The 27892-nt window shown below is 40.9% G+C and overlaps 1 protein-coding gene across 1 annotated transcript; it reads left to right on the top strand.

Annotated features, from left to right (window-relative positions):
* Positions 1 to 9711: 9711 nt before the first annotated feature.
* znf654 (zinc finger protein 654) lies at positions 9712 to 25477 on the top strand (the record flags this gene model as incomplete). Its single annotated transcript, XM_083921367.1, has 12 exons — positions 9712 to 9891; positions 12466 to 12611; positions 13252 to 13333; positions 13675 to 13810; positions 14508 to 14710; positions 15002 to 15138; positions 15324 to 15465; positions 16858 to 17142; positions 17223 to 18410; positions 20604 to 21388; positions 22616 to 23664; positions 23774 to 25477. The coding sequence occupies 12 exons, from the start codon at positions 9712 to 9714 to the stop codon at positions 23776 to 23778; spliced, it is 4338 nt and encodes a 1445-aa protein (XP_083777493.1). The 3' UTR covers positions 23779 to 25477.
* Positions 25478 to 27892: the final 2415 nt, after the last annotated feature.

Below are 27892 nucleotides of genomic sequence, written 5' to 3'. Positions count from 1 at the left end.
CAGTATTATTGTGTCAGAAGATGACAAGGATGCTTCTTCCCCACTCTGGTTCATGCTGCCTTGGCTGAGGTCTAGAGCATCTGACAAGCGGATGATTTTCACTGTGCTCTTGTCTTGAATGTCACAAATTTTGTAAAGGTTAACAAACTCGTTATCAAAGTCACTGTCCATGTACTGGAGTCTAATGTCCTCCTCTATATCAAACTGACGTTTGATCTCATTTGCAAGATCCTCAACAGACGTTGGCATGCCTGATTCTATGGTCAGTTTTTCAGCATTGTTGGAACCAAGGATAATCCGCAGTTTTACTGGTGCAGCCATCATCCAAATGCGTCAGTCTAGAGAAGATGAAAACACAAGTATAAAGTCATTAAATACGTATAAATTCAAAGCATTCAAATGAGAAAGAAACCAACTGACTTTGGTCATATGTAAAACAAACAGGACACTGAAGCAAACATTGAGCAATCCACAGACAGAAGCCAGTAACATAATGATAGTAGCATGGAAAACGAAAGTGTCATACTATGGTTAACAGTGCTCAGATTAGTTGCTTTAGGTTGCAATAGGCGATATGACATCAATATCCATATCGTGATGATATAGTGGGGATGACTATGGTGCTTCTAGAAAATATTTACAAAACTAGATTTTTGATAATCATAATTTATAATAACTGTGTGGGTAAAAGCAAATAATTTTCTAGTTCAGAAAATGTCATCACTTTATTGTAATGTATTAATGAATGAATGAATGGATGAATGTAGCCTTTAAACCTAGGAAGAGACACTTATGCCATATTCTGGTATTCCAAAATCACAGATGATATCAAGTGTCATCACAATATCGATATGATATCATAATATTTCCCAGCCCTACCAGTGACATGGAGTTAGTGCATGCACAGAAACAGGTAAGTATACAGCCAAGTGGAAAGAGGTGACGGGTTAGTATTAGGTGCACATTTAGTAAGCTATCAATTAAAGCCATTTACTCACATATTCAACACGTCCTTTTAATATATGGATATCTTTTAAATGTAACCAGTCGAAGGGGCCCAACAAAGTAATCATGTAATGGGTACTTCTCTGCCAGTTTGTTATGTGTTATCAGGGACATTGTGCCAGTTGTACATGGTTGCAGTTCAAAGGCCCGGTAGTGCTCCCTAAACCAAGCTGAGAACATCTTGACTATGAAGTTCAGCCTATTCTGAAGTACACATATCCTTATTATCTCTCCAAATTCAGGTAGCCCATCAGTAAATCCACAAATGACTATCATTCCCTTTCTATAGTTGATCCCCTTGTAATCTGCACTGTTAGCCATGTTTACTTCTGCCATGTTTGGGTACATCTGCTGAAGAGGCAATGATACATCATCTTTCAGCACCTCAACAGGGACTCTCGATATTCCTGATACTTCAACTCCAGGTTTCTGTGGACATGATGAGTGCAAGTGATACACAATCATCATCTGTTTTTTTCTTGACAGTGTTAGAGCAACATTCTTGAAACACTTGTTGTGATGGGCAACTTGCTTAAAAAAACTGTGTTTGCCTCCAAATCTCATGGTCCAGACCCTGACTAGAGGACAAAAACATCGGGTCATGTGAGGGTAATGCTCTAAGAAGTGATGCTTTGGGAGGAGTTTTTGGTTGGGAAATGCTTCTTGATATTTCTGTCTGTGATCAGATATTTTGAACTGAAGATATCTAATGGATTCTTCTGTATGGATCTGGGAAACAGCAAGTTCCACTATCTATTTTAAATCCAAAATTATCTCCCACACTGGTTCATCATCAGGTATAACATCTCCAATCATGAAAGGCAGCAATCTAATGAGGGTCCAGTTTTCACCTGCATTGCCACCTATTGTCTTTTTGCTTAAAGGTTTTTGTGGCAGAACGTGGGGGCGGTTTGTTTTATCTTCTCCTTTGTAGGGGAAATTGAGAATGACCTTATTTAAAGTGTCCAAAGAGAGGTATTGTTTGGATATCAACACACCCAGGCACTGTGCAAGTTCCACTGGAACAATACCCTCCAACAGATCGTGGAGCACATCAGGTGGATATCCAGTTGTTACATCAAAATGAGATAGATTTTCTGTCAGCACACATGGCCTTTTCACTCCAACACAAGGCTTTCCACTTCCACTGCATGTTTGACATGTTCTTTGTGTTCGTCTTTGGATCTAAGACTAAACTCACCCGACAGAACCTGCTTGGTCTGCAAATCACTGGAACGCCCTGTGCAAAAGCGACAAACATACCGTAATTTCCGGACTATAAGCCGCTACTTTTTTCCCTCGTTCTGGTCCCTGCGGCTTATTCAACGGTGCGGCTTTTCTACGGCTTACTGTAACCAGGGGCGCGCACTACCGAGGATGCGCGAGACCGAGGCAGACATCTGGCGCCAGGTAACGAGAGCAAAACAAAGAGTAGGAGAGTGTCAGCGACAGTTTGCGCGAAGGAAGTGTTCATGCAAACACCCTCAACATGGAAAACAAACGGAGAAGTGCATATGATGCTGCTTTTAAGTTAAAGGCAATCGATCTGGCTGTCAAAGAAGGAAATAGAGCTGCTGCACGTACCCTTGACATCAATGAATCAATGGTGAGACGTTGGAGAAGGCAGCATGAAGAACTGACTTTTCATATACCGGTAGTAGGCTGGTTATTTTGATAACGTAAACGGCCGCGGGACTGCACTTTTACTGCCGTGTTACAGGCGAGCACTTTGTATTACTTTGCACCGTTGTATTATTTGTACTCTGCACGAATGCTGTTCGCCATGTCAAAGATGTGAAAGTTTGATTGAATGATTGAAAGATTTATTGTTAATAAATGGGATGCTTTGCGTTCCCAAACAGTCATCTCTGTCCCGACAATCCCCTCCGTGGTAGCAGGAACCCCTATATACTACGGTAATTACACATCAAAACGACTGCGGCTTATAGTCGGGTGCGGCTTTTATATGGAGCTATCTGTATTTTACCCTAAATTTAGCTGGTGCGGCTTATAGTCAGGTGCGCTTTATAGTCCGGAAATTACGGTACTCTCCTGAAAAACTTTCCACAAAGCCCACTTATTCTCAATTCCCCGAAGATAGGAACTCATTTTGTTTGAAAAACTCTCCATCCCGAAATGACTTGTATTCTTGTTGTGCAGTTTCATTTTGGTGAGCACTGCAGTTTTCTACAACATCATCGATTATACGATCTTTGCTAAGGAGCTGCTGCAATGACTGCATAATGGTACACATTGGTAGGTATGGTTGCGCTCTATATCCAACACATATTCAACTGGTTCAACTACTTGGAACTTGTCTTTGAAGTACTGTTTCCGCTTAAAAGCAGTGCCAAGTGGGCCCTGATCCCCAATTGCTTTGGTCAAGGGATTAGCAAGACTGTAGGCAGAGGACAATTCCTCAGTTTCTTTTGCATCAAGAGCAAGATTATGCTTAGTACAAAAATCTGAAACAATGGTATTTAAGGTAGTTTGGGATGCGGAACTTATTAGGAAGTGCAAGTGCTGTAAAAGTTCATCGACTGCATTGCTGGGAACATGGAGTATGTTTTCCAGCTTAAGCAACAATGCTGCAAGTTTCTCTTCTATCATCTTCCCAAGATTTTCTGAGCAGTCTCTCTGAAAACTAGACTGAACTTCAAGCTGGGCTGCTTCTGATACTTCATTGTCTCCATGTTCACCTGAAACACTTTCACTGTCTCTTTCTGCAACTATTCCAGGTTTAAAGTCACTGTAAGAATAACCAAGGTGCTTTCTATTTTTATGCAATTTAAATGTCCCGTGAATATGTGTCCTAAATGTACAGTCCTTGAACATGCAGGGGACTGTTTCATTGGCTTTGAGATGCAAATTTACACGAGTGAAATACTCCTTTTCAGAGGAAGCTTCAGAGAACCCACAACCATGACAGCTGAATGTCGCCGATTTCAATGTTCGCTGTGATGTTTCTATAGTGTGGACTACACAAATGTGACCTGAGCGCATTCCATGACTTAGATGTAGATGGACAACTACTATATGGGCAAGGATATGGGTGTCTGCGCCCATAATGTGGATGTTTTAATCTGTAATGTTTAAGCAACTGGCCTCTAGTTGAGGTCTTTGAACTACAACCCTTACACTGCCACATTCAAATCTGGGAGGGGAGGGGGGCAAAAAACAAACACAAAGGATATATCGGTAAAGGAAACTCAATTTGTTTTAAGAAAGAAAAGTCTGACTGTTAACATACTCATGTTAATCCATAAATCCATCCATTCATGTGGATCCATAAATTAATGTAGTTCATTACTTGTTTTAAAGAGAACTAGAAATCTAAAAAATAAAAATAAATTCGGAACGAGAGCAAGAGAATTAATTTGTCACCTGATAAATGTTTCTTAAAATAAAAATACTGGCAACTTAAGTCACAGTAATTTAAGTCACTAGTTGTGATCATACCTGTTATGAGTACAGTGCTATGGGCAGACAGGAGGAAGGAGGAAGCATGAATCAGGACTCACTCTCCAATCTGAAATATTGAATCATGATTATTACAAAAAGAGAGAAAGAAAAATGTATAAATATGTTAACAGGTTAATTATTGGTGTGATTTATACAGGGTCCTATAATAGATACACTTCCTTTAAACCTACTTTCATGTCATTCCTCACCATTAATTAAATGCACTCAATCCAAGTAAAAAAACATAACAAAAAACAAAACCCAAACTGATTGGGCTAGGGGGCACCCCAAAATACTCCATTGTGTACATAAATATGCAACGTAAACTTTCAAATCCATCACAAAGTGGATCAGTCCTGACGTACTGCTTTGACGTAACACTTTCCCATGTGTTTTTTTCTGTATTAAATGCAGCTAGTGGGCTTCAATTTGTTTATTCTTCTTTGAAAGAATCTGAACAAACCTTTTTGGACAAAAGATATACTGACTATCTGTACAAAGTGTAGTAAAACATCAGAGAAAGTGTGATACTATATCATAGCTGAGCCCTACATCATAAATTCACAGCAAATGCAACTCAGTGATGTGGGAAACTTCACTTACAGAGTAAATGAACAGTAGAGGTATATTGTTTGTTATGTTCACTTGAGTTGGTACCTGATTTCTGCAGCTGTAACTCAAAACTAAATTCACACCAATGGTAAACTGAGGTAAAAGCTACTTCTACTCTTCAATGACAACTCAACATTTCAGGACCAAAATAGCTCCTCCTTGGGACTGTTTGTGTCACACTAAGACTACGCCTGAAGCTCCTTAGCAAAGCATTGCACATTATAAAGTAAAACAAACAAAAATCACTGTTAGTTACCAGTTAAGGTAAATATACTTACATATAACTATTGCCAGTCACGTCTTCAAAAATGAGTAGGATGAAGAGCAGCCTTAAGTTGTATCCTTCTTATCCTGCCACGTTCCAAAAAAAAGCACGCAATTGCGTAATTTATAACATTAAATTTAAAAAGGCTGAGCCTGGAGGGGTTTTGCCCAAAAATAAATGCTAGACTTGCAGAAAAGAACGAGGGCTTCTAGCCCCAGTAAGTTAGATGTCCTGGATGTTTACTATCTCTCTCTCTCTCTGGTAACAAGTATATGGGCCGTTGTGCTGAGCTAGCTCGATTCTCATGATAAGCTTTTTGCGGTGGGCTCGGCGCGAGGTCGGGCGCAGAGACCCGGTAAACGGCTAAATCAACGTTAGTATCAAAACAACCGTTAGCTGGTAACTGCCTCTTCACAAACCTGCTGTGATGCTCATAAACCTCCAAGCATGACGTTTTCATCCGACATCGTGAAACGACTTTAAAGGAATGGAAAACTCGGACTCACAATAGCTTGTTCCTCCATCTTTCTAACCGGCTCCAATTGATTTGAACTTTGAGCGCAGCGGCAGAGAGGCAGATCTGAGCGGTGCGCGCCGCTGCCGTCTCTTCCATAGGGAATTAATGAACAGGCCGGCGCAAAGCGTTTTACTGTGTATCATGTGTATGGGCCTTAACTTCGGCTAGCGGTAGCAGTTAGCATCCGCGGCTAACACCCGCTTCCCAGCTCACCACAACGGCTCTACTGCTGTTAAACATAACCAGTGGCTCCCGTTGTTGTCGACATTTACCCATGAGCTTTATTTTAGCGGCTAACTTACGTGCCTTGGGGTCGGCGGGATAAAAGCAGACCGAAACGCGTTGGCAATATAGAAGTGTTGAATTACAAACACACAATTAAATCATGCTCAAAATGTAAATAACACAATAAGTATGGATGAAAAATGTCCTCCTACATTTCAAGTCAGAAAACGAAGACAAGTCGTGACCGTTGGCAAGTTCACCGCCAAAAAGAAGGAAGTTGTTTCAAAGTTTGCGCATGTGTAGTGTGAAGCACTTGAATCTTCTTCTTACTGCCACCTTCCGGGTGTAATAAGTATCTCAATCATAGTTCACTTAAATTAAATGGTTTGTGATTAACCAACGCATAATTATTTTGTACACTGATCCAAAGACACAATTACATGGACTTTATTAGAAAAAAATTTCAACTTAACAAAGACATGTATTTTAAGTAAATTGTCTCATCTCATCTTCATCCGCTTATCCGGGGTCGGGTCGCGGGGGCAGCAGCTTTAGTAGGGGACCCCAAACTTCCCTTTCCCGGGCCACATTAACCAGCTCTAACTGGGGGATCCCAAGGCGTTCCCAAGCCAGCGTGGAGATATAATCTCTCCACCTAGTCCTGGGTCTTCCCCGAGGCCTCCTCCCAGCTGGACGTGCCTGGAACACCTCCCTAGGGAGGCGCCCAGGGGGCATCCTTACTAGATGCCCGAACCACCTCAACTGGCTCCTTTCAACGCAAAGGAGCAGCGGCTCTACTCTGAGTTCCTCACGGATGGCTGAACTTCTCACCCTATCTCTAAGGGAGACTCCAGCCACCCTCCTGAGAAAACCCATTTCGGCTGCTTGTACCTGCGACCTCGTTCTTTCGGTCATGACCCAGCTTTCATGACCATAGGTGAGGGTAGGAACGAAGATTGACCGGTATATCGAGAGCTTTGCCTTCCGACTCAGCTCTCTTTTCGTCACAACGGTGCGATAGAGCGACTGCAACACTGCCCCCGCTGCTCCGATTCTCCGGCCAAACTCTCGCTCCATCGTCCCCTCACTCGTGAACATGATCCCAAAGTACTTGAACTCCTTCACTTGGGGTAAGGACTCATTCCCTACCTGGAGTAAGCAATCCACCGGTTTCTTGCTGAGAGCCATGGCCTCAGATTTAGAGGTGCTGATCCTCATCCCGGCCGTTTCACACTCGGCTGTGAACCGATCCAGTGAGTGCTGAAGGTCACTGACCGACAATGCCATCAGGACCACATCATCTGCAAAAAGCAGAGATGAGATCCTCAGCCCACCAAACTGCAACCCCTCCCCAACACGACTACGCCTCGATATCCTGTCCATGAAAATCACGAACAGGATCGGTGACAAAGCGCACCCCTGGCGGAGGCCAACCCCCACCGGGAACGAATCCGACTTACTGCCGAGGATCTGGACACAGCTCTCGCTTTGGGTGTACAGAGATTGGATGGCCCACAGAAGTGACCCCCTCACCACATACTCCCGCAGCACCTCCCCCAGTATCTCCCGAGGGACCCGGTCATATGCCTTCTCCAAATCCACAAAACACATGTAGACTGGATGAGCATACTCCCAGGCCCCCTCCAGGATACTTGCGAGAATGAAGAGCTGGTCCGTTGTTCCACGTCCAGGACGGAATCCACATTGTTCCTCTTCAATCTGAGGTTCGACTATATGACAAACTCTCCTTTCCAGCACCTTGGAGTAGACATTACCAGGGAGGCTGAGTAGTGTGATACCCCTGTAATTGGCACACACCCTCTGGTCCCCCTTTTTAAACAGAGGAACCACCACTCCGGTCTGCCACTCCCTTGGCACTGTCCCAGACTTCCACGCAATGTTGAAGAGGCGTGTCAACCAAGACAGCCCCTCCAAACCCAAAGCTTTCAGCATTTCTGAATGAATCTCATCAACCCCTGGGGCTTTGCCACTGTGGAGTTGTTTGACTACCTCAGTGACTTCCGCCAGGGATATTGACAATGATTCCCCATCAGCCTCCAGCTCTGCCTCTACAAAAGAGGGCCTGTTAGTCGGATTAAGGAGTTCCTCAAAGTGCTCCTTCCACCGCCCGATAACCTCATCGGCTGAGGTCACCAGCGTCCTGTAAACAGCTTGGACGGTTCCCCGTTTCCCCCTCCTGAGATGTCGAATGGTTTTCCAGAAGCACCTTGGTGCCGCCCGAAAGTCCTTCTCCATGACTTCTCCGAACTCCTCCCACACCCGCTGCTTTGCCTCTGACACAGCAGAGGCTGCAGCCCTTCTGGCCTGTCCGTACCTTGCAACTGCCTCCGGAGTCTTCCGGGATAACATATCCCGAAAGGCCTCCTTCTTCAGTCGGACAGCTTCCCTGACCACCGGTGTCCACCACGGTGTTCGAGGGTTACCCCCCCCAGCTTCAGCAACGGAAGCTTTGAACATTGCCCACTCCGGTTCAATGCCCCCAACCTCCACAGGGATGCCAGAAAAGCTCCGCCGGAGGTGTGAGTTGAAGATCTCTCGGACAGGGGCCTCCTCCAGACGGTCCCAGTTCACCCGCACTGCTCGTTTGGGTTTACCTGGTCTGTCCAGAATTTTTGTGTTTTTTTTGTGAAACGACTTTGTTTGTTTGTGAGTATCCCCACACCCGCCCGGCGCCTCACACCCTGGGCAACTCAAGAGAAGAATAGGGTCCAACCCCTATCCAGGAGTATGGTTCCAGACCCTAGACTGTGTGTGGAGGTAAGCCCCACAAGATCTAACTGGTAGCGCTCCACCTCCCGCACAAGCTCCGGCTCCTTCCCCGACAGAGAGGTGACATTCCACGTCCCAAGAGCCAGCTTCTGCTGCACGGGTGGCAGTGAAGCCGAGGGGCCTCGACGGACCAGCGCACCCGACCCAAGTGGTTCCTCCTGCGAGTGGTGGGCCCACAGGATGGAGAGGAAGGAGATGCCACGTCACTGTTTCGGGCTGTGCCCGGCCGGGCTCCGTGGCAAACCCGGTCACCATTAAACTGAAAACATAAAAATAATATACAGTGCACAACACACCTTCTTCACTTTTTTGAGTGTAGTTGGATGTCAGCCATTTGTTCTGAAATTTGAATTGCCATCCCATAAACAAAAATGTACCAAAGTGCGTAATGGTCTAGTTTTAATGTCATATTAACAGTCTGAATTATGAATAATTATACTTTTTAAATAATTGTCTTCATTGTATTCACTGTAGCGGGACAGTATCTCAAACAAGTTTCAAGTATTAGCACGTTGATTTTCATGGTAAACAGCTCCAGACTGCCTGCAAGGTAGCAAATCTATACAATTGTATATCATTTTCTTGACAATGGAAAGTCAAGATATTCACAGCTGTTGCTCAAGATTAACCTGTATTTACGTCTAAAATTAACAGCTACACACATTTTCTCGAGGGCTCATTTTTTAAATATTATTTTAATTAAAATGATTGGAGATGAATGTTTTGTGTGTAGTGTTAATAACCTTAAAATGAATTAGTAGGCAGCCTACTGTAGGCTGCGTTTATATTTATGAGGTTGCCAGGTTGGTAGCGGTGTGTCGTAGGGGATAGGAGAATGCCCCCTTGCAAACCTGGCAACTTTGACTATGCGCTGGATACAGCAGACAGTATGGCGGACAGCGACAGCGATTTGGAAACAGACGGGCTTGAATTAGCTCTGGACACACTTTGTTATAGACACTGCAGCGACGAATCGTCTTTAAAGAGCAAAGGCTATTGCTCTGAGTTTTGTGAGGTATGTTAGACTCCATTTTGTCAGAAGGTCTCCATAGTATTGCTAATGCTACAATGCTACTGCTAACGCTAGCCTCCAGACTAACGTTAGCTCTGTTTGTGTAGCTATGCTAACTTGTAGCTACGACTGATGCATAGTTCACCAGAAACACTACAGAAACGGTTAAAGGTGGATAAATATCAACTATGCTCATTGAAATGTCACTTCATGTAGTACCCGCGTTTCACGAGAGATATCTGCCTGGCATAATGCTTAGCTTTATAGCTAATTTAAGTCCGTTAAGCTTATTAACGATAATGTTAGGTGACAATTAACGTTACAGTTATTTAGCGAGAAAGCAGTGTTTCGATAAACAGCTGGTTATGATTAAACTGTTGTTAATAAACAACGTAGCCTGTTCTCAAATACCAGTAGTAGGGATGAAAAAACAGATATGGCAAATGTAAAAATAGTCACCAATGAGCCACTTGATATTTACCACTTATGTATCAGCAATAAAGTTGTTTTGAACACTAGCGTTAGCTACAATGCAAGCTTACCCAAGAAACAATACTGTGGAACCACTGTATGTACACCTGCTGACTCCAGCCTTGTTTTTTATTACTATAGACAGATAGTATAACCACAACAGATATCAATATTAGAGATGCACCGATCATTTTTTCCAATCCGATACCTCGGCTGAGCGTATCGGCTGCTACCGATGTGATCCTCCTGTTGAATGAATGAAGGAACCTTATACCTTTGCATGTGTGCGAAGGCATCAGGCTTCACATAAACATTTAGCCTTGTTAAAAAATGATAACAAATTAGCACAGATATAAAAGTACTTAACATTATTTAGCAAACAACAAAGTGTACATTAGCAGAATAAATTAATAAATAACCCTTTCATGTAAAGTGCACTGCAAACAGTTATTTTAAAATGTAATATAAACCCTATCCGGTGTTGCAAACATAGAATTGAAGTGACTAGATCACTGTAAATGTATTGCTGTGTATGATATTAATAAAAAAGAACTGACTGGATCGGAGTGCTGGATAGGCCTCATTCATCCAATATCCGATCCAACTAATTAGTCAATATCAATGCCGATATCCGATCTCGTTATCAGATCGGTGCATCTCTTATCAATATATTCATACAGTCGTAAGACAAGCAACATCAACAGCACAAAGATCATTCAAAGTAAAAAGAGTGAATCATAATAAAAGACAAAAAAGAAGAAAACATACATAATAAATACATTGGTGTGATCCCTTTAGTAATTCATGAAATTAAAGTTGAGAGTACCGGTACATTTATAAGGGCAAATGTGTTAAAATTTACAAATGACTAGTAGAGCATATCTATATTTGTATATAGTCCCAATCTTCATTGGAGCAAATATTTTCCCATTTGTTGTTGTGTTGTTGACTTTGGTCAGACATCAGCCTTGTTTATAACATAGTTAACGTCAGTTACTAATGCTAGGTCCCTTATTCCTAATTAGCTACCCATTGTCCTGCCTTTCCAAGAGGTTCTTTTTCTGGTTCTGGAACTTTGAAACCATGACAAGTCTGTGAGATATCAGGAAAAGAGGTTGTGTTACCATGGAGATGTCAGTGTTACACCATGATACTGAACAGCAAAACCTTACACATATCACACTACAGTACACTCAAGAAAGCTGTTCAGTTTGCAAACACTGATTAAGACAGTTTGAGACTGCGTGAAAGTCAGGGAAATTCTTTGTCAGTTCTTTTATGTCATTTTGAACAAAACACTTTATTCGGGGGGGGGGGGGGGGGGTAGTGTTAAAAACAATCATTGGAATGAAATGTTTTAAATAGAAACGTATTTCCCCAATCAGAGCCACCAGTCATATCTGTAACTAGAAGGCCTCTGGAAAATTCACACTGCATGAAATAGGGCATGCATTTGGGGAGCACAGACCTCCCCAAATGCATGCCCTATTTCATGCAGTGTGAATTTTCCTGTCAGGAACTTATTTGTCCAATTATTCAGATCCACATGAATGCAGCAAAATGTGGCGTCAGTGAAAGTGAAAATCATATTATTTCTTGGCCCATGCTGCACCCTTCCTCCAGATGTCATGAAAATTGGGTCAAATTTTTTTTTCTGTAGTCCAGCTGATAAACAAACAAACAAACAAACAACACATAATCCATAATTCCGTAAAATACAATCAGAACAGTTAGCTCACTGCTAAAACATAGTGCTAGAAATGGCAAATCATTGGCTCTAATTTCAAGTTTTTTCAAGTTGCAATATATAATGCACTCCGAGCTGTGATGTCTTTATCAATTAAAGCTACAACAGATTAGAATACATCTCAGACTAATTTTATTATTGTAATGCAATGTAAATGTCATCAAAGTTCCAATGGGATCAAAGTTTATTACTAAAAATATGACGACTTATGCTCAAACACATTGTAACAAACCATGTCTGAATGTACTGAGCTTTTAAAATAAAATGTTTAACTGGTCAATTTAATAACAAGTTATTATGATCATCAGTTGCAATGACCAAATGTGTCATATTTCTACATTTCTTTGTCCTCCCTGCAGTTGGTTGAGGAGTACACAGGGCAATGGCAAGTTCCTCTCCCTCAGCTGAAGGTTCTGCGGACTGCACTCTGCAGCTTCACCAAAGCCACTGCTGCCTTCCCTGATGACTGTCAGCACATCCACTATGTTCTCAGCAGTATGGCCTTGTAAGTAGTTTTTTAACTAAATTTAATATTTTTTTTGGTAACAAACATGTAGTAGGCATCCTGTTTTTTTACACTTTTTTTCAGTAACTGTAACCCAAAAGCAGGATGCATCAATTTCTTTGTAATTTCAAGCTTAATAAGGGGAAATAAAAAGGGTTCATCAGTGTTTAAGAGTGTAAGGTATTAGCTTTAGCTTTTACATTGGAAGACAATGTTTATGATGTTTTGAAGGACAAATTAACCTTAAGGTATGAGCTTTACTGACAAACTATTCGCCTACACTTTTACCGTGCATACTGGTAATATAAAGCTAAACCATTTACCGTTGGGAATATGGCAGCCTAGTTTGCTTCTTTTGAAGGGACATGCTGGAGCTTACCTTTTAGGTATATTGTCCTACAGCAATAACATACTGATGTTATCTTTTCTGTCCATTATTGCAAACCAGTATAGATACAGCTGAAAGGGTTTTTACTTGGATTAGCTGCTAAGTAGTGACACAGAAAAATGACTATTATTTACTCTTTGACAGTATGTAAAATAACTCCTAAGCGTTTGATGTGCTGAATTTACAGATTGAGATGTTGTCTCACTTACTGTGAGGTGTTGGCAAACTAAACTTCCTCTTGTTGTCCTGCAGGAGCTTCTTTGAACTGATGCTGTTTTTCAGCAAAGAAGAATTTGTGGAAGAGCCTTTAAAAGACATCCTTGATTCTTTTCAGGTGAGAAAAACTCCGATCAATCTTTAGTTTTCTTACACATAACACACTTTCATAAGACCCAGTTGCCGTACTCACCATTAGTTAGTTGCGAGTATTACTTAAAAGTTACCAGCCCTTACACACATTCAGCCTTAAATCCAGGGTTTTTATGTTTAAAATAACAACTACTTAAGTGTTTGCTACTGCAACTGTCAAGAATCTGTTGTAACTGTTATTGTTTTTAATACGCAATTATGAATCAACATATATCGAAAGTCATTGTTGTGATTGATCATCTCACAAAAAAAGCTATGTGTTCCTAAATAAAATTTAAATTAATCAATTTTTACCACTCTTTGCAGGAGTGCCACTCTCAGCTCCTGAGGCACAGGAACATCTACCTTCAGCATGTGAAGCTGATCATCAAAGCAGGAGGCCCATGGGAGAATCCAGTGCTGCAAGGAATCCAAAAGGAGACAGACTTGCCACAAAAAGAGGGTAAGCTCCCGACCATATTAAATGATGCAGAGAACACTTCATTGTCAAGTGGGTCAACTCCTGTGACCAGACTTCCTATTGATAAGACCCCCTGAAGTTGTGTCATCAAGAAACGTTGCCAGTGTAATGGAGAGATACAGGTAGAAGAGGAGAGGTGAGCACACAGCTCTGTGGAGCAGCGGTGATGATTGATAGGGAGCGTGCCAGGTTGTGTTATAGGCTCGCCTTCCTGTCTGTCATTCACTAATCTCTATCACACTGTCAATCAAACACAAAAATGTTCAGCTGCTGCTGTTCTCTTTGGTTTGTTTCAATGGAATTTTGCTTGTAGGCTGTCTAGGCTGTCATGGCTATAAGTCAACTGTCATTTACAGTATTTGATAAAATCTACAGTAACCTTCAAAAGTCCAATTTCTCCTAAAATGTATTCACCATCAGCTCACAAACTGTTTTAAGCAAAATATATAGCTAAATAAACAGCTAAGCTATTTATTTTCTTAAAATGGCAGGTATTGCTTAAATAATTATATACCTGAGATTTTCCAATTCATCAAACCCTTTACCTTGACATCAGAGATCAATAAAACTCAATGAAACCAACCTCAATATTACTCTATTTGACATTACACCAGCCAACACCTGTATGTAAATACCCGCCTATAATATATATTAATTCACATAATTCCCTCCCATGCAGTTGAAGACTACTTAAGCTCAGAGTTGCCAGTATTCTTTGAGCTGCGGATTCGCTATCTGCAGGCCTGTGAACGAATGCAAGAGGCCATGGCCCTGGCTAAAAGCTGCCTGGAAAATCGTGAGGCTGGAAAGCATCTTTACTTCCATCAGGCCTACCTGACCTGCCTCTACAAAGCCTCACTGCATGAACACCTTTACAAGGAGGTAAGAGTCAAAGCGTGGCAAAGGATGGGAGGCATGTGAGGTTGTGTAGATGAATATGTTTGACCCTTCAGAGGAAAGAGGTGGGCTCAACAGATATACAAATAGTTATACATATGTATAAATCAACCGGTAATACCTTTACAAATTATTAAAACTGTTATATAAAAATAAATCCAGTTGAACAGATGATTCTTCTGTTCATGGTATCCGTCATTGATTATAATGCATTTTGATTTATTTTGTATTTGGTGTATTTTTTTATGCATGTAATCTTCATATCTTCTTCCTTAGATGGCAGAGATAGATGGCCGTGATGCAGTGGAGATCATCTGCAACACAGAGAGTGTTGAAAAAGATGAGCTTCTGTTGTCACTGTGTAAAGCATTCCTTACCCAGCAGCTACACAACGGAGACATGTACTACATCTGGTAAGAACACTAATACTACATCAGACTAGCCTCACTTTCTGGTTTTGTAATTTACCCATTGTTTGCTCAATGTGTGTATGATAGAAGTTTACTTACTTAGGAATTCAAACAGCTGTTGCTTAATTAACATATAAGATAATAACTTAACATAATGACTTTGGCTTGTCCTCCACTGCCCCCTGCAGGGACCTGGTGTTTATCTGGAGTAGGTTGTATCTTCGGGCCCATCCATCCAGACATGGCTTCCTGGCCGAGTGCTTGCAGTTGGCTTCTTCTGCTACCAACGTCAGAGCCATCTTCCCTTTCATTAAACTGGTCACCACAGAGGTCCGACTGACATCATAGCAGATCATATTTTTCCATGTTGCGTTTCTTAGGACATATGATAAGAAAATATAATAATTATTATTATTTGTCAGATGAAAACATCCTTTCTGAGGTTGGAAGTAGGGCTGAAACAATTAATCAAGTAACTCGAGTTACTCGATTACGTAAATGCATCGAGGCAAACTCTCTGCCTCGATGATTTGTTTAATTCCTATCTTGTGCGTTATGCGGCCTGTTCAGCACAGGGATCATTGTTCAACAAGGACCGTTTTCGGAAAAGGCAGAGGATCATTTCAAACTTAAAAAAGAAGCTAAAAAGGTGTAAATTGTCCACTGCTAACTAGAACTGTTATACCACAACAGCATGACATTGATGATTCAGTGTCTGCGCTGAAAGCATCCCGTTGTGAGCGCTACTTCACCGAGCGCCGCTGCTCCGGTTTAAGGAGGGCAGTTCCTGTAGTGACGGATAAACAGGAAGAGAATGCGTAACGTTAGCTGTCCTCCTGAATGCCTCTGTGTTTAGTTTTTCATGAATGTTCAACATGATTTCACCTACCTGATCAGTCTTTATAGTTTTGTTTGAGTAAATGTGTCAATCGGGTTTTGAACTTGCTTGTTGTTACTGTAAACGAGAAGAGAGCGACTCGCTCTTCCTGATAATATCGCTAATTAATTTTCAAAATAAATCTATTTATCTTTGAAACCCTTCTTGAGTAAACGCATGCGTCAGGTAGCATTTTATGCACCACTTTGAATTGTTTAAATAGTAAACTTACTCATGGTAAATTGCGAGCGTATAGCTTTCAACACACACACATCAATCTCTCTCTCTCTCTCTCTCTCTCTCTCTCTCTCTCTCTCTCTCTCTCTCTCTCTCTCTCTCTCTCTCTCTCTCTCTCTCTCTCTCTCTCTCTCTCTCTCTCTCTCTCTCTCTCTCTCTCTCTCTCTCTCTCTCTCTCTCTCTCTCTCTCTCTCTCTCTCTCTCCCCTTCTACGCCCACGTGCACACTCAAACGAGACACACACACACACACACACACACACACACACACACACACACCCCTGTTAGATTACCACACCAAATAGGCCTACCCCAGATATTATATATTTTTTTGCTAAATAATTCAAATTATATTAAATTTTTATGCAATATATATATATATATATATATATTTATATATAAATATATATATGTATATATATATATATAAATATATATATATATATATATATATATAAATATATATATATATATATATATAAATCTGATTACTCGATTAATCGGTAGAATAATCAATTACAAAAAGATTCGATGGCTGCAGCCCTAGTTGGAAGCACACTGCACCATTTCACCTTGTTCAAACTACTCTTTTTCTTTTTTCTTGGACAGCTGGGGGTTGAAGGAGTCCAGGTCTGTGTGGAGCTTTGTGCCAGGGCCTTGCAGCTGGGTGACATGCAGGCAGACAGTGTAACCCGTTCCCTTGTCTGTAAAACCATAGCCTTCCTGCTGCCTCATGACCTGGAGATCTGTCGAGCGTGTGCCCTGCTGGTCTTCTGCCAGGAACGCAGCCTGGAAGCTTACCGAACTGTCTGCCTGCTTTACATGCATCCAGACGAGGAGCCGCATCCCCACAACAGTCCTGTCCGGACCAATGTTCGCTTCCATATTCTGCAGGTCAGAGGAGGTGAAGAGAGGAATATATTAATGATATAATGATGATTTGTGCCTAAGATTTTGACATTTTTGTTTTCCAGATGCTCAAGGAGCGCCTGTGTTTTGACCCTGAGTTTTGGAATCTCTTGACCCTCAGGACCTACTGCTTGGAGTTGATGAGTGACAAGGTCATGCAGGCAGCTGTTCTCAGTGAAATGAAGGAGGAAGAGGAGAAGGATAACAGTGAAGAGCTGTTAATAAACAAGTGTGTGAATAAATCATGCACTCAAGGTGTCAATTCCTGCCAGTGCACTGAAGCAGCTGTTGTGAACCAGGACATCCCTGAGAAGCAGACTGTGGATGGTGAGACAGAAAATTGTGTTGCCGCATCAAACAATGTCCCTCTGAAGAGGAGAAAATGGAGGAAAAGCCTACGAACGAGAAACCAATCTATGTCTGACGATGAGGCAGACCGTGGTGATGATCCTGAGTTCAAATATAATCTCAAATCCACTATTTCAGGCAATAACCCTGTGTATTCATTAAGACGCAATCACACTAAGACGGACAATTCAGCATCTGTAAAAGTCCCCCTAAACCGCAAGAGAGAATACTTGTCTAGATATGTGAAGAGCCAAATTTTGAAAAGGAAGGGTCAGAAGAAAAGATGGTTGCAGGGTCTTCCAAGGCTGGAGCAGGTGCCAACAGTGAAAGAGAAGAAAGTTAAAGGTAAAGAGAAAAAGGTCAAAGTTAAAGGGAAAAAACGGGGACGAAAGCCTTTACAGAAACTGGAACTCACCTACCCTGATAATGAATTATTCCTTACGGAGGTGGAGTCTGGTTTTGAGGAGGTGACTGACACAGAAGATAAAGAGCTGGATATGCCTCACCTGGAGAACGAACTTGAACAAAAGAGTGAACGGGGAGAGAATCAGTTTGAACAGATGGATGATCTTGAGAAGGAAAATGAACTCGAGGAACATTCTGACTTGGTCTCTGATAGCAGTTTAAATGAACAAACCCAAAAGGATTCTCAAACACAGTTTTGTGAAGGTCTTCCCAGTGAGCCTCAAGCTGCTGTTCCTGCTGTTGAAGCTGATCCTGAGCTTGATGGTCCACCCTTAGAGCTTTTGTATTGTCCAGTATTGTTACACAACTACTCTCTTAAATCCAAAAAGCTTGATGGTGAGAAAGTGCAAGCCCCAGAATACTTGGCACCAGATGAGGTCAATGGCGACACAGGGCAGGAGTCCCAACCCACAGTGGAAACAGAAATGTCCAACACTGAGGTCAGTTGTTTGTCTGTTATTACCCTCTCAGGAATTCTATAATGTATGTTCATAATAACTGGAATGTATTACAAGTGAATTTATCTTTGTCTTGCGTGTTAGACCATGCATTAGCATAGTGGAATTTCTGTTTACAACAGTTATTTTTGAAGAAAAATTAGCATTTACAGCATACACTGGATAGGGTGAGAAGTTCAGCCATCCGTGAGGAACTCGGAGTAGAGCTGTTGCGTTGAAAGGTTAGTGGTTCGGGCATCTAGTAAGGATGCCCCCTGGGCGCCTCCCTAGGGAGGTGTTCCAGGCACGTCTAGCTGGGAGGAGGCCTCGGGGAAGACCCAGGACTAGGTGGAGTGATTATATCTCCACGCTGCCCTGGGAACGCCTCGGGATCCCCCAGTTAGAGCTGGTTAATGTGGCTCGGGAAAGGGAAAATTTGGGGTCCCCTGCTAAAGCCGCTGCCCCCGCGACCCGACCCCGGATAAGCGGTTGAAGATGAGATGAGCATACACTGGAAATCAACAAAGAACAAAGTATTAATTCTTGATTTATTCTGAAATAGTTATTTTTTATTGATCGAAATTTGATAGAATGTTTGCTGTGGCTATACCACTGGTGTAATAGCATGTTTTTTTTAAATAACCAAGGCACTTCAACAAAGACCTTCATTATGTGAAAAAATCAGTAACAGTAAAGATTTAAAGAATGTTTTCTTAGGGCTATAGGAGTCAAAAATGAATAGAAGTGTAGAGGCCCTTACTTTGAATGACTTCAGCACATCTGCGCCCACAGGACATCACTAGTTTCTCACACTGCTCTGGTTTGATCTTGGTCTGTTCTTTTTACAGTCTCTTCCACAGTTCGGTAACTGTAGTGGGTTTCTTAGACATTACTTTGTTGACAAGGATTTTCCAGAGATTCTCTATGGGGTTTAGATGTGGTCTCTGGGCTGGCCATTTCATTGTTTCAATATGAAAATTACTGGCCTATTGGGAGACAATTGCAGTGAAGGTATTGCGTGTTTCTGAAGGAGGTTCACATAAACAATTGCATTCACCTTGCCATGTAGCTGAACAAGAGGTCCAACTCCTGCTGCAGAAAACATTCTCCAAACCATGACATGACTTTGCTAAAGAAATTTTTTTTTTTATTTAGCTCTGATGGGAAACATGTGTGTCTTAAGTGTCTTAAGAAGTCAGTTAAATTTGGAGGAGGAAGTGTCAGAGACCACATCTAAACCCCATAGAGAATCCTGAAAATCCTTGGCAACAAAGTAATGGCTAAGAAACCCACTACAGTTACCGAATTGTGGAAGAGACTAAAAAAAGAACAGACCAAGATCAAACCAGAGCAGTGTGAGAAACTAGTGATGTCCTGTGGGCACAGATGTGCTGAAGTCATTCAAAGTAAGGACCTCTACACTTCCTATTCATTTTTGACTCCTAAAGCCCTAAGAAAACATTCTTTAAATCTTCTTTTCTGTCACAATTGTAAAGGTTTTTGTTGAAGTGCCTTGGTTATTCAAAAAACATGCTAATACAGCAGTGGTATAACCACAGCAGATATTCTATCAAATTCTAAACCATTAAAAAACAACAATATTTCAGAATAATATATATATATATATATATATATATATATATATATATATATATTTATAATATATAATACACCACAGGGTATTTTGAGGGGTACAGAATGAAAGTATTGTTTTTTCATAAAAAATATATTTAGTCAGAATTAATATTTACATTGGTTTTACGGGTTTGATAATGACTTATTGCCACATTCTGTTTATATTGCACCCCTCAGTAGCGGCTGGCATTGCGGGTTGACATGGTTGTCTGTTGTTTGGCGCAGCTACTGTAGGCTGCAGCTGCGTTATTTATCCCAGCAGCTGAGTGACCGGAGACGGGTAAAAACGAGAGTCAATATGACGAACATGGCAACCTGAGTGCTGGAATTATTTTCTGTTTTTGTGACTACGATCTTGAGACACTAGATAGCGGTGTTCTGCTCATTCTCCATATTCAATTCCTTTAATACATTGTTCTCTAATTTTGATCTCCAGTGTACAAATAAGGAAAATATAAAGACATGAGGGGGTTCAAGCGTCCTTTGTTTGGAATTTTGTTTCATTTTCCGTCAACTTTTTCTGTTGAACTCATAGCACTTCGCTTGTTTTCTTTTCTCCAGGTGAAAGCCAAGAAAACCTGGAAGGACAGAGTACTCCGTACTCAAAAATATGCCCACTTGACTTACCACTGCAACTTCTGCCACAAAGACTATAAAGGCTTGAATGTCATGAGGCATGCTCTCTCACACCTTAAAAGTAGGAAACTAAAATGTATACTTTGTGGAAAACGCTTTAAACAGCTCCCTTTTGCCAAAAAGCATGTCCTGGACCACATTGATGAAATGTGCAAGCAGAAACCCCCTGATAAGAAGCCATGCACTGAGGACAGTCCAGCTGCTAATGGAATAGTAGATAATGTGGAAAACCAGAGTCAGCCTCATGAGGAAAATGAGACTTCTATTTCTAATGAAAAAACTCCTGAACAGAAGCCCGGAGGCAAAGCTAAAGTGTCAAGCCTCAAGAGGGAAGATCGAATCATCAGGAATCTCCGCACCCTTCTCAAAAAGACATCTGTGCTTCACAGAAAGAACCCTAACGCAAATATATTCAAACAGGTAGACTTCAAGGATGAGCAGGTAATCATTAAAGATGACACAGTGATAGTAAAAGATCCATCTGCGATGGAGAAGGGGGGAGAAGGTGATGGAGAGGAGAAGCCAGCAGGAGAAAATGGCTACGGTGTGGACATCACGTATCACTTGTGCCCCTCAGAGTCCTGTGACAGAGTATTCTTGAGGATCAGCACCACGCTTACAAAGCATGCCATCAAATGCCATATTAAAGAAGAGAAGGTGCTGGAGAAGACTTTTGAGTGGGCCAAACACAAGTGCACAATTTGTCTCAGGTAAGGTGTACAGCGCATCAGGCTTCACAGACTTCCTTATGTAGTGTTTAATGTGATTATCTTCACACGTTTATCTGCTCTATTATTTAAAAATATCTTTGGGGATTATCTGAATACGCCCAAAAATGTTTTAATTATTTATTTTATTGATTGGTAATTATTAAATCAGTAATTGGATAGCTTGTAATTCACAGCTATCTGCCTGGTATAACTGGCCATATTAATGCAATTTGCCAATTCTAGTTCTACATCTAGTATCAACCTAAATCAGGAATGGTAAGCATATACTTTAACGGGCTGTACTCAACAGTCAGAGCATTAATTTAGCAGCAAACAAATATTAGCTGTGTCAAGAAATACAGTAGTGGAGTAATGGTGTCCTGAGCAGAGACTGAAGCCACTCTCCCTCTGTGTGTTTTAATCCAAGTTTCTATGTTTGGTTTGATAGCCGGTCCGACTGCACTGCATGTTAGTGAATGCGGCTGTGACAAAATGTTATTTCCAGTAATTACAGTACAGCTCCTTTGTAGCTAGTAATCAATCAACACAGATTTTCTTATGAGCAAACGCATGTAGGACAGATAATGTAAAATGTACGAGGTGATGACATACCAGTGGAGATTAAAGCACCTTTGCTAGCTTATATACAAGTTTTTGTGCTCTTTTGGATTTAAAGCAGTTTTAAACCATGTGAGAACATCCACACTGCTTATCGCTCAGATTTGTTGGGGCGGGAGCAAGAAAGTATATACAGGAAGAAGGTCCTGTGAGACAGAAAACATTGCTATGCAGTACTCTCTTCTACTGCTACTACACATTACGCAAGCTGCTACAGTTTGTGTGCCTGCCAGCTATAGGAGCTGTTTAACTAAAACTTGTGGACTACACCTGGTAGTTGGGTCGGATAGAGGTCAGAAAAATAAATGGGTTTGGGACGAAATCAAGACCACTTCCTAAAAGGGTCTCAGTGGAGTTTTTTTTTGGTTCACACCCGATTGTGATTACTGTGTTCACACCTGTCCAAGGGTGACGACAAACCAGTCTCATTTTACCAGACTAGAGCTGGTGTAAAAACACCCTGAAAGACTAACCAGTGGTTGATGTTTGTAAACTTGCAAAGTTCACATAATTGCAAATGCATTTTTCACATTCAAAGGAAGTTGCTGGTAGTTGTATTACTAATTTACGAGGAGAGCTTATTGTGCCAACTGTGCTTTCCTCCAACAGGCAGATACAGTTTCTCGAGCATTACAAGGACCACATGAAGCTCCACGATACTGCTCTCCTGCACTTCTGCTACCATCTGGAGTGTAACCAGCGTTTCTCGACCATGCAGGAATTAAAGGACCATGTCAGAACTCACAAGCCCTTCAGACCTCAATGTTCAGTCGAAGACTGTGAAAAGCTATTCTCAACCCTTCAAGGTCTCTACGACCATGAATGGAGACATTACATCCCAGCGCCTCAAAAAGAGGAGCTAGAGTTGAGACAGAAGAAGGAAAATCCTGAGGCTCCGTGGAAGCAGAGATTGAAGGTTGAGGAGTTGTGGCTGCAGAGTAAAAAGGGGCAGAGGGAGAGTCCGGCCCTTGATCATGTTGAGGATTTCAGAGAAATTATTATAACTGAAGATTGCCAAGTAAATATCCTAGACGGTAATCAAGACCTGTCTAAACCTGATAACTGTTCAGAGGACACAGCCATCCATGAGCCCACAGACGACAGCAAAGCCCCCATCAATGGCCACGAGGATGAGACAAAACACCAAGTGTCAGAGGGAAAGATCTCCACTTCCCACACTGGGGCCGCTACAGCAACTCAAAAAAGAAAGAGAAAGTCGATCGTGTGGGACCCCTTGAATGTCCGAGACCTTGAGGAAATGTCAACTTTGTCTGAAGGAGTCCAGCAGAAGCTGGGGGAGCCACACATCACCGAGCACAAAACCTTCAAACCGGAAGATCCAGCTTATGCAACTTTTGTCAAAGCCCCCTTTATCCGGCCGCCGCCCTCCACCTACCTGGATGAATCTCGGCTCTCAATGCGCAAGAGGAGGTCCACCGATGAGCCTTCTCCAAGGAAAAATATGTACGGGAGCAATAAGAAAAAAGTGGAGCCTGTCCCAGAAAAGCAGAAGCAGGTGGATAATGCTGCCTCCGCGCAGAAGATCCGACAGCGCTGTGACAAATGTCTTTCCTCCTTCAGTAGCTTAGAAGAATTACAGAAACACCAAGCCCTTAACACCTGCTCTGCACTCTTTGGCTTTGATTCAGACGATGAAAGTAAGTATGCTTGATACACTGATTATGAAGTGTATCGTTATTGTAGGAATATCTCTAACCCACTTGAACCACTGGATAACTTATCTGTTTTTCATTTCATTTTTTTTAGGTTAGTGAAGGTGAGTGAAGAGGATCTGTAATTAAGGTGACAACTACGCCGCCACCTGGCTCAGGACAAGCATTCAAGATAAAAGAACACTGCAACCCTTTCCTTATACTCAGATACACCACTCATTTATTTGCTCAATACCTATTTGTTAAAAATAGGTATGCATGTGTGCCAAAATGGGTAATTGGAAGATTTTCTTTTGTTGTATCAAGTTAATTGATAGAACCTTTTTGAAGCAATCATTTTGACAGATAAAACCTGTTTTGAACACTGTTTTTCCTCAACAAGTCAAATGCGTGCGCTTTGTCAAGTAGGTTAAACAACAGATTAATGCAGGATATTCTCACGATCTGTGATGAGTTGATATTTACTTGCCTTTTCCAAACATTGGTTATCAAAACAAATTTAGTTTTCTCAGCAAATCTAAAAGTAATACTGAAAAATATCTGAGAACTGACAAACCAAATATAGCCCAAAACAATCTCCTTAGAATAAATAAAGAGTTGTTAATGTACAAATACTTTGCCTTAAAATAACTTACAGTACTCACAGTATTTCTAGTTTAGACCACAGAATGCCAGTGTTTTAATGACAAAACTGTAGTCAACTAACCATACCGTAGTAACGTTTTCATGCCACTTATTTTTGGTTATCTTTTGACGTGTTGACACCATCAAGTACTACATGTCCATTTGGGTCATATACTGAAGAGTTAACTGTCCTGAAGTGAACCTGAATGAAAATCACTTTTAATCTCAGTTAAAAATGTACTTAATCAGCCTTCCTTCTGTCTTTTTACAAAGATTATAGACAAAACAATAATTCATTTTACTCTCGTATAATCTATCCTGATTATGGATTGACATCGTTTCTTCTTCCCATGCCTTGCTTGGTGTCCCATCACATCTGGCATCCCACCTGTGGCACTAAAGAAATTATGATTTTAATGGCTCCAGCTTATAAGCTTATTTTATCCTTAAAACATGGCTTTACATGTAATATAGCATATGCAGTGTTTGCAACTACATGTATATGAAATATTGTGGATAAAAACATTCATTTGAAAGATGAGCTAAATTCTACCTGGCCTGTTTAATTATTGTAGTCTTCCGATTGAATCATGCACAACTCTGAGCTGTGGTCTTTGTAGAAAAGATGTATTAAATGATAAAGTTTCAGTAGAAATGTCACTTAAAGTGGATATCTTGTGGTTGCTTTCCACATCTCTTTGCTGTTAACATTTACTTTAATTCTATATAAATCCTCTGAACTCATCAAGCGGGTTTTGAAACTGTACGAGGTGTTTTCAGCATCATTTGTGTGGGCTGCTGTTGTCAGGATTGCGTTTATCTTTGCAAACTAGTCTTGTAGTGGCATGATGACAGGAATCACTTGCTCATAGAGCCATGAGCAAAATGTCTGAAACCATGTAAATCTGCCTTCATCCTGTCGCACTGTAATTCTGTACAGTATACAAATTATTCACCGTTTTAATTGGTGCCAAGACTGAATCACAGTGTTAGACTGTAGGTTAGGGTAAATATTAAAATCAGTACCAGATTATTTATTTCTGTTCAGTGTAACTCCACGAACATGTCTGTCATTATGTAGAATATTTCATATTGGTCATTTATGTATATACTTTTGAGATGGTTGATCCGTTTAATAACTTTTTAATGTAATGTTTTTATAGGACTGCAATTAAACCTGCTTATTTATATGTAAAAATGTTAATAATTCCCTGACAATTCCCCATCTATTTTTCTTAAAGAAAGTGATTAAATTTGTTTGAATAAACAAATGAAACTAAAAGTGTTGTCATGGATAATTATGTTGTTGGTTTATAATATGTTGCACATTATTCATGGGGATCAACAACCAAAGACCTGTATTATTGTCATCTGCATAGAAGTAGACACCAGTTGTTCCACACAGATTATACAGTCAAGAGACAGCAGACAAACTCATACATTTTATTTTTTTATTTCGCCATTGCATATTTACTATTCATAAACATATTGCTTTATTGTTAACCCCAGGAAAGAGGGAAATTATATTTGAATTGCTTGTTTACAAAACTTTTTGCATCACATTTTCCTGATACATGAGGTAATTTTGAAAGTACAGGGATCATCAATATACTTAAAACCATTTAACCCACAAAGTATCTCCTTCATATTTTACTCTGAGTCACTCAATGATGGAGTTGCGTGTAATAAAGCCAAGCGTGCACTTGTCACTGAAGGCATGTGTCTTTATATATCTAACTGGAGGGGAGGGGGGTGGGGGTGTTCAGGTCCAACTATTTTGAACGGCTTAGCTTACGAGAAACAAGGCAGTGAGAGGCAATCCTGCTACAGGACAGCATTCAAAATTGGAAAGTTATTCAGAATCTCATGCAGCAAAAGCATTCCACTTTTAACATGCTAATTCAACCGTATGCTTAAGCGCTGCGTCTAGTTTAAGGACAAAGAAACTGACAGTTATAGTAAAGCGCATGATGTCCTCGCAAAGGAATATGGACTGCAGACTGAGCTGAAATTGTTATTTACAACATGCAGCGTACAGTGCATTGATGACATCAAACAACTTAATATTGTGTCTACTCCACATTTTCCTTTGACCTGAGATAAGAAAGTCCTTTTAATTATGGAAACAGAGAAATGCCCTTAAATGACTTTTTTTCTATGCAACATACTCCTTATAATAATATGCAGTAATTATATTAATGTGCGACCAACACACTGGAAGATTTATGTTAAAAACTAAGTCTTACAAACCTTTAAGAAAGTATTTTTAAGAAAAATATAGGAAAAGGGTCCTGTACAGTTTCCAAAGCAGAAACTCAACACACCAAAAAAAAGAAAAAAGCAAACTAATCCACACTTAAACTGCTACATTTAATTGTATTCATAAATACTGATTTGGGTGAAGCAAAAACATGAGACTGAGATTTTTCCGTTCCTGCACACACCCTGGAACTAGCTGGATGAACACAGCCCATTACTCTCACATGGACCAACAGTTAACATTTTTCTTTGTGAAAAAAGTACAAATATGTCTTAACGGCATCCGAAATTGGTGATAAACATGCAAAGTGTCAGAGTGCATCCCAAAGGGGTGTGGTTTTGATAAATAGCTCTATAATTCAAAATATTACTATATCTTTTACCAAATAACTGCTAAACACACAGCGGTAGCACCTTTTCTGATTTAAAATGGAAGACCTGGATCAGAAAGAGGGCTGAACAACTGTGTAGGTTCACATGAGGGAAGTAAAAAAAAAAAAAATAATTACCACTTAAGGTTAGAAATTAAAACTGATCAAGACATGCAAAAGTCTGAGCGCTGCATCCAACTGTGCACTCTTAAGAAAGTAACAGTTTCTTTTGTATTCAGGGAGTGGATCCTACAAAAGGATGCTTACCAAAAAGATGGGGACTTCAGAGGGTACAGTCCCCATCATAGCAACTGTGCCACGCAGTTCCAGTCCAACCTGTGCCCTTTGATTAGGAAGATAAGCGACAGTAGCAGCACCTAACCAGATTTCTTTCAATGTTGTCCAATAAAAAAAGAGCTTGATACCAGAGTCACGGATGTTCAGAAGAGATCATAAATTATCATACATTTCTTTAACACACATCTGGTGCTTTAGAGCCACAAAGTTGTTTATATTTTAGTATGTCCATGGTGTAGGATAATACACTAATGTTCCATTTCCATTACGTGTTAAAACTGCAATATCTATTAATGTCTTTCCCTGTAGAAAACAATGTCAGCTTGTTTACATGAGTGGTTTAAAATGACGGAGCAGCTTTCTGGAGAGCCTGCAGCCCGCTACACATCAATGTGTCAGGTTTGTAAGTTCAAAGGGTTTTGATATGGCTTGTCAAGGCAGTGTGTTTGTATCTGTGTGTTCCATCTGTTCTGATTAAAACGGGCCGCATAAATAGCCCAACGTGTTTTATACTGGACTGAGAAGATCGTGATTATCTATGACTCCTGAGTTGCTGACATGGTGTTTACAGACTGGGCTGGAGAGCATGGAAGCCATATTGCTGATTGTTATTATTATACAGTATGCTTTTTGTTGGCCTTTCTCTGTGTTCATTTACTCTA

Source organism: Echiichthys vipera (genome assembly GCF_963691815.1).
Source record: "Echiichthys vipera genome assembly, chromosome: 10".
NCBI classification, from domain to species: Eukaryota; Metazoa; Chordata; class Actinopteri; order Perciformes; family Trachinidae; genus Echiichthys; species Echiichthys vipera.
The sequence above is the reverse complement of the archived record's forward strand: the minus strand, read 5'-3'. Positions and strand labels throughout refer to the sequence as shown.